This window comes from Entelurus aequoreus, linkage group LG21 (assembly GCF_033978785.1).
Source record: "Entelurus aequoreus isolate RoL-2023_Sb linkage group LG21, RoL_Eaeq_v1.1, whole genome shotgun sequence".
NCBI lineage: Eukaryota > Metazoa > Chordata > Actinopteri > Syngnathiformes > Syngnathidae > Entelurus > Entelurus aequoreus.
In genome coordinates, this window is record NC_084751.1 from 12,097,319 (window position 1) to 12,106,015 (window position 8,697).

General features: G+C 42.0%; 1 protein-coding gene across 1 annotated transcript in view; it reads right to left on the bottom strand.

The window, feature by feature from the left end:
- The window catches only part of rab11fip1b (RAB11 family interacting protein 1 (class I) b), a 34,588-nt gene extending 26,143 nt beyond the window's left edge, over window positions 1-8,445 (bottom strand). The window contains exon 1 of the mRNA XM_062030965.1: window positions 8,007-8,445. Within this exon, the coding sequence (XP_061886949.1) occupies window positions 8,007-8,347 (341 nt within the window). The 5' untranslated portion in view covers window positions 8,348-8,445. The remainder of the gene's footprint in view (window positions 1-8,006) is intronic.
- Between the last annotated feature and the right edge of the window lie 252 nt (window positions 8,446-8,697).

The window sequence follows — 8,697 nt, forward strand, 5'->3', positions numbered from 1 at the left end:
CGGGCTATAGAGCGTTTTCTATTCGGGCTCCAGTACTCTGGAATGCCCTCCCGGTAAAAGTTAGAGATGCTACCTCAGTAGAAGCATTTAAGTCTCATCTTAAAACTCATTTGTATACTCTAGCCTTTAAATAGACTCCCTTTTTAGACCAGTTGATCTGCCGTTTCTTTTCTTTTCTACTCTGCTCCAAACCCGGGGTGGACCGCTAGCCTGTCCATCAGATGGGGACATCTCTACGCTGCTGACCCGTCTCCACTCGGGATGGTTCCTGCTGGCCCCACTATGGACTGGACTTTCGCTGATGTGTTGGACTTACACAATATTATGTCAGACCCACCCGACATCCATTGCTTTCGGTCTCCCCTAGAGGGGGGGGGGGGGGTTACCCACATATGCGGTCCTCTCCAAGGTTTCTCATAGTCATTCACATTGACGTCCCACTGGGGTGAGTTTTCCTTGCCCGTATGTGGGCTCTGTACCGAGGATGTCGTTGTGGCTTGTACAGCCCTTTGAGACACTTATGATTTAGGGCTATATAAATAAGCATTGATTGATTGATCGAATTAAGGACATGTATTATTTATGTCTAAGCAAACTGCTCAGTCGGAACTAATATTGAATTCATAGTAAACTACAGTGGATTGTGGCTTGTGCAGCTCTTTTGAGACTTTTGTGATTTAGGGCTATATAAATAAACATTGATTGATTGATTGATCCTCGATTCACAAACTCCTCTATTTGCATTATTTTTAACGAACGTTTGCGGACAGTCACTCGGCGTACGAAGGCTTCTTTCTTTTATTCATTAGTACATTGAAGGTAGAAAAGCGCTATACAAGTATAACCCAATTATCATTTATATATATATATATATATATATATATATATATATATATATATATATATATATATATATATATATATATATATATATACACACATATATACATACACACACACACACACACATACACACACATATATATATACACATACATACATACATACACACACATATATATATATACATATATATACATACATACATACATTATATATATATATATATATATATATATATATATATATATATATATATATATACACACACACACACATACATATACACACACACACACACACACACACACACACACACACACACACACACACACACACACACACACACACACACACACACACACACACACACACACACACACACACACACACACACATATATATATACATATATATATACATATATATATATACATATACATACATACATACATATATATATATATATATATACATATAGATATATATATATATACACACGCACACACACAGGACACACCTTCTCATTTCAATGAGTTTTTCTTTATTTTCATGACTATTTACATTGTAGATTGTCACTGAAGGCATCAAAACTATGACACCTGTGAAGTGAAAACCCTTTCAGGTGACTACCTCTTGAAGCTCACCGAGAGAATGCCAAGAGTGTGCAAAACGGTTATTAGAGCAAAGGGTGGCTATTTTGAAGAAACTAGAATATAAAACATGTTTTCAGTTATTTACCTTTTTTACTTAACTTCACATGTGTTCATTCATAGTTTTGATGCCTTCAGTGACAATCTACAAAGTAAATAGTCATGATTCATGAAAATAAAGAAAACGCATTGAATGTGTCCAAACTTTTGGCCTGTACCCCACACACATACACACAGTCTTCAAAGTGTGCAGTTGCAGGGACTTTTGTTAATGCTGGAACCAGGGATTCATGTTTACGTTGATTTTTATGGGTAACTCTGCTGATTTTATGGGTAACTCTTTAACATGCGAATCATGTTAAAGAGTCAATTAAGTTCGTAAATCGAGGTTTCATTGTATATGGCATGTGTTGACTTTCACAGCAACAATCAACATTTTAAGGTGCATGCAAAGGTAAGTAAAGCTGCTGGAATTGCAGCTACTGACATCTTGTGGAGGTGATTAAAACGAAAAAAATTACATTAGGAAGTTGCCTACAGCCACAGCTGTTCATGCAAGTCCATTTTATTTGGAGAACCTGGCAGTTACTTGCTTCTATAAAGACTTAGCTACAGGCCGTAAACACTGAGATTGTTGATAGTGACCAGAGTACCACGCACGGACATGAGAAAAAGAGAAGTCAGCTCCTTCTGTTAAAGCGCAAAGGAAGTTACGAAAATGTCCGTTCAGTCCTCAACCGAAGCCTGCCAGATGATGTCTTCAAGCTGACTGGTCTGACTGTCAACACATCCTTCCCTGTGCACTAAAGATAAGACAATGAAGACCTCTCTTATCACTTCACACAGCTGTGTGAGTGGGAGAACGCAGAGTCAGCGCTGATAAAAACGTCCATGTAGCACAAGTGGACACGACTTATCAGATGGTGTTTGAAGTGAAGGCCTGGTCGCCAAACACAGGGTGGAGGTCTACACAACATTCTCCAAAAGCCCCGTTTGACTCCATTAGTGTGGAGGCACACGGTATGATTACATTTTACTACTTATAACTAGGGTTGTGCGGCATACCAGTACTAGTATAGTATACCGGTAATAGTAGTATACTAATGAATCATATTCGGTACGAACATGACTGCGCGTCATCGTCACGTCATGACATTAATGGTCTACGAGCAGAGAAGCATGTTCGGCAGCGCACAATCACGGAGTACTTACAAGCAGACAGTGTGTAGACAGAAAAGGGAGAACGGACGCTTAAAAACTAACGATAAAGGTGAAGTTGTAACACTGAAACACCCTCGGGAAGAGGTGCTTAAAGGCCTACTGAAAGCCACTACTAACGAACACGCAGTCTGATAGTTTATATATCAATGATGAAATCTTAACATTGCAACACATGCCAATACAGCCGGGTTAACTTATGAAGTGCAATTTTAAATTTCCTGGGAAAATCCCGGTTGAAAACGTCTATGTATGATGACGTATGCGCGTGACGTCAATGGTTGAAGCGGAAGTATTCGGACTCCATTGAATCCAATACAAAAAGCTCTGTTTTCATCGCAAAATTCCACAGTATTCTGGACATCTGTGTTGGTGAATCTTTTGCAATTTGTTTAATGAACAATGAAGACTGCAAAGAAGAAAGCTGTAGGTGGGATCGGTGTATTAGCGGCTGGCTGGAGCAACACAACCAGGAGGACTTTGGTTTGGATAGCAGACGCGCTATCCGACGCTAGCCGCCGACCGCATCAATGATCGGGTGAAGTCCTTCGTCGCTCCGTCGATCGCTGGAACGCAGGTGAGCACGGGTGTTGATGAGCAGATGAGGGCTGGCTGGCGTAGGTGGAGAGCTAATGTTTTTAGCATAGCTCTGTGAGGTCCCGTAGCTAAGTTAGCTTCAATGGCGTCGTTAGCAACAGCATTGTTAAGCTTCGCCAGGCTGGAAAGCATTAACCATGTAGTTACAGGTCCATGGTTTAATAGTATTGTTGATTTTCTGTCTATCCTTCCAGTCAGGGGCTTATTTCTTTTTTTTCTATCTGCAGTTAAGCCCGATGCTATCACGTTAGCTCCGTAGCTAAAGTGCTTCACCGATGTATTGTCGTGGAGATAAGTCACTGTGAATGTCCATTTCGTGTTCTCGACTCTCATTTTCAAGAGGATATAGTATCCGAGGTGTTTTAAAATACAAATCCGTGATCCACAATAGAAAAAGGAGAAAGTGTGGAATCCAATGAGCCAGCTTGTACCTAAGTTACGGTCAGAGCGAAAAAAGATACGTCCTGCACTGCACTCTAGTCCTTCACTCTCACGTTCCTCATCCACGAATCTTTCATACTCGCTCAAATTAATGGGGTAATCGTCATTTTTCTCGTTAACCCGGCCGTATTGGCATGTGTTGCAATGTTAAGATTTCATCATTGATATATAAACTATCAGACTGCGTGGTCGGTAGTAGTGGCTTTCAGTAGGCCTTTAATTTAAGAATATTTTTCAACATGTTGAGCAAAGAGGTCTTTTTTTTTTCTACCAAGAAAAATGCACTTATTAGTGAGAATATACTTATTTTAAGGTATTTTTGGGTTCAGTGAAGTTAGCTAATTTTACTTGTTTTGGAAAGTCTTGACAAGCTGAATTTCCTTGTTCTATTGGCAGATAATTTTGCTTAGTTCAAATAAAATACCCCTCATTTTTGTATTTTTTTCTCTTGTTTTTGACCACTGACTTTTTGCATTGTAGGATTCACACTGTTTTGAAAGGAGGCCATACAAATGTTGATAACAGCTATCGTCCATATCATCGCACGTAATGTCAAAGTCCAGCAATGAGTTGGTCAATTTGATTACAACTCATTACCATAAATACCCTAATTGCCCATAAATCTGTTGTGTTGCATCGTAAGACGGTCTGAGTGCAAGCAGCGCCAAGGAAGGTCTGCTGTTTTTGCCAGAGAAGTTGACCTCGCAGACCATCGCTGTTTATTTTTCACTGATAAAGCGGCCAGGAATGCGAGGCCACATGTGAATTTAAACCTCGGAGGTAAGGTGCATGCGCATGCAGCACCGAGGGGGGAAAAGCTAGCAAAAAAGGTCAGCAAACAAAAAGTAGAACCAATCATGCCTTCTAAAAAGAACACGCAGTCAGAAGGAGAACGTAGGCTGGTATGCGGCAGGTCACATGGTGGGAGAATAAACTTCTTAGAAGCAGCTTAGCATAACACAATAACATCCATTCTTGACTAATAGTACACTGATCGGGCCCATGTTGCTATTTTAAAACACACTAAAGCCAAGACAGGGGATAATAAATGCAATGTTTACTTCCTATACTTCCCTCTCGATAAGCTCAATGAGACTAGCAAATGAACAAATATAACCTTTAACTCATCTTTTTGCTAACCGCTTTGGTTACGGTTGCCGTCGCAACCCTCGGCTTATTGAATAAGCAGCGTTAACGCATGCTTTTCTTCATAAAAGCTGCAGAATATATGTGAAATATTCAAGATAATAAATGCAAACTATGTGTTTTTATACCACACACCAAACATGCAATTCATCTTAATTACATTTTTGTTATTTGTCACAAAAAGTAATCGCACCTGACAATTAATTGAAAAAAACGCTTCAATTTATCTTCTATTGCTTCGATTGATTAAGTGAGTAACTCATAAAAATTGATAGTCGGACCGCATGGAGTGCCCGGAACTATAAAGATGCAAACATTGTTTGAGAGCGGTGTTGTGTGGGTGCAGCGATGAGCGGAGAGTTTGTTTTTTCCCCCGTTTTTTTAAATTAATGCACACGTGTTAAAAGTGCAATTTAAAAATCGACTATGTGCATTTACCGTAATTTCCGGACTATAAGCCGCTACTTTTTCCCCTCGTTCTGGTCCCTGCGGCTTATACAACGGTGCGGCTTTTCTACGGCTTACGGTAACCAGGGGCGCGCACTACCGAGGATGCGCGAGACCGAGGCAGACATCTGGCGCCAGGTAACGAGAGCAAAACAAAGAGTAGAAGAGCGTCAGCGACAGTTTGCGCGAAGGAAGTGTTCATGCAAACACCCTCAATATGGAAAACAAACGGAGAAGTGCATATGATGCTGCTTTTAAGTTAAAGGCAATCGATCTGGATGTGATGTGAAAGTTTGATTGAATGATTGAAAATCAGTGGCCTAGTGGTTAGAGTGTCCACCCTGAGATCGGTAGGTTGTGAGTTCAAACCCCGGCCGAGTCATACCAAAGACTATAAAAATGGGAGCCATTACCTCCCTGCTTGGCACTCAGCATCAAGAGTTGGAATTGAGGGTTAAATCACCAAAAATGATTCCTGAGCGTGGCCACCGCTGCTGCTCACTGCTCCCCTCACCTCTCAGGGGGTGATCAAGGGTGATGGGTCAAATGCAGAGAATAATTTCGCCACACCTAGTGTGTGTGTGACAATCATTGGTACTTTAACTTAAAATAACCAGATATTAACAGTAAATGAACAAGTAGATTAATAAAATGTTTTACAGCTTGTCATTTACAATGTTGACAAAATATGGAATGATAAATGACACAATATGTTACTGCAAATGTCAGTAGACTAATTAGATTCGATTGCAATAAGAAACATATGTTTAAAGGCCTACTGAAAGCCACTACTACCGACCACGCAGTCTGATAGTTTATATATCAATGATGAAATCTTAACATTGCAACACATGCCAATACGGCCGGGTTAACTTATAAAGTGCAATTTTAAAATTCCCGCTAAACTTCCGCTTGAAAACGTCTATGTATGATGACGTATGCGCGTGACGTCAAGGGTTGAAGCGGAAGTATTGGGCCACATTGTATCCCAATACAAACAGCTCTGTTTTCATCGCAAAATTCCACAGTATTCTGGACATCTGTGTTGGTGAATCTTTTGCCACTTGTTTAATGAACAATGGAGACTGCAAAGAAGAAAGCTGTAGGTGGGATCGGTGTATTAGCGGCGGACTACAGCAACACAACCAGGAGGACTTTGAGTTGGATAGCAGACGCGCTACCGTGAGTACGCTGCTTTCTTCCAAACATTTGATCGCTTGCCCGTACGTGCCTGGCGCTACGTGCATGTCACGTACGTAACTTTGGGGAAATATACGTTTCTTGCCGACTGATGGCGGCCGGGGTGTCGTCGAAAGCTACAACGCCCGCCGCCGCGCCGCTGTCCTCACCTTGACTTCCTCCGTCTCCGGGCCGCATCGATCATCATGGTGAAGTCCTTCGTCGCGCCGTCGATCGCTGGAACGCAGGTGAGCACGGGTCGTGATGAGCAGATGAGAGCTGGCGTAGGTGGAGAGCTAATGTTATTAGCATAGCTCTGTCGAGGTCCCGTAGCTAAGTTAGCTTCAATGGCGTCGTTAGCAACAGCATTGCTAGGCTTCGCCAGGCGGCACAGCATTAACCGTGTGGTTACAGGTCCAGAGTTTGGTAGTATTGTTGATCTTCTGTCTATCCTTCCAGTCAGGGGCTTATTTCGTCTGTTTCTATATGCAGTTAAGCACGATGCTATCACGTTAGCTCCGTAGCTAAAGAGCTTCGCCGATGTATTGTCGTGGAGATAAAAGTCACTGTGAATGTCCATTTCGCGTTCTCGACTCTCATTTTCAAGAGGTTATAGTATCCGAGGTGGTTTAAAATATAAATCCGTGATCCACAATAGAAAAAAGAGAGAGTGTGGAATCCAATGAGCCCTTGTACCTAAGTTATGGTCAGAGCGAAAAAAGATACGTCCTGCACTGCACTCTAATCCTTCACTCTCATGTTCCTCATCCACGAATCTTTCATCCTGGCTCAAATTAATGGGATAATCGTCGCTTTCTCGGTCCGAATCGCTCTCGCTGCTGGCGTAAACAATGTGCAAATGTGAGGAGCCCTTCAACCTGTGACGTCACGCTACTTCCGGTACAGGCAAGGCTTTTTTTTATCAGCGACCAACACTTTATCGTCGATGTTCTCTACTAAATCCTTTGAGCAAAAATATGGCAATATCGCGAAATGATCAAGTATGACACATAGAATGGATCTGCTATCCCCGTTTAAATAAGAAAATTTCATTTCAGTAGGCCTTTAATGTACCCTAAGTTTTTTTGTTAAAATAAAGCCAATAATGCCATTTTTCGTGGTCCCCTTTAATTAGAAAAGTATCGAAATACATTTTGGTGCCGGTACCAAAATGTATTTCGATACTTGGTATCGGGACAATCCTATTACCTGATACAGCCATTGATGATAGTACCATATTGGTGCTTTATGGGAGCTTTTTAAAGAAAAATAATACTTTTATATTCCATGTTTTATGTGTCATAGACTGTCTCTCCTTAAGTTTGACTATTTTTCATTTAAATATCTGTATCATATCTGTGTTATACTGTGAATATGTACTTTAACATGTACTTGTATACAATGTTATCTTTACAGCCAAGCAGGCGTGTATTTATTGAATGTGCTTATTAAGAAGTGCAAAGTACATGAAATAATGTCCCTTACTCGGTCTTTTGGCGGGTCTTGTCCTCGCTGAGAAGCAGCAGGTTGATGACGGCCTGACCCAGCAGCTTGTCGGGACCCACCAGAGCCCGGTGGCGGACGTGGACGTGCAGCGCGGCTTTGTCCCCGCCGGCGCCGTGTTGAGGCAGCTCGAAGGCGGCTTCCTCCTTCCAGACGGGCGCCACGCTCTTCTCCACCACGGAGGTCTGGTACGTGTCCTTGCCCACTTGCATGAGCGCGTAGGCATCGTTGGTGCCGCCTTTGCCCTTCGCCCTCAGGCCGCGGGCTTGGAGGACCGTCACCTGGACGCCGGTGGGACACCAGGGCTGGTCCAGGAAGGACATGCTGCTGGCGGCTCGGGCCGAGAAGACGTCGGCTGGGCAGATGGACGACGAGCCGCACTGCAAGCCACACTGACTTGAGCCGGGGACGGCGGAGGGGGCGTGGTTAGGGAGTAAGAAGGGGTTGGGTTTAACAAAGCCCCGCCCCCAGGATAGAACGAGTAACACCTGAGCCTCATTAGCGCCTCATCAGGGACAAGTGTATGTCAACTTTTGATCGCGACTGTACGTACATATATATTAAAAATATATGTATATAATTTAAAAATATATATATACACATTTAAAAAAAAACAACTATTAATATATTTATATATATTTTTTTTAATTGAAAATTTGGGAAAAAATATATG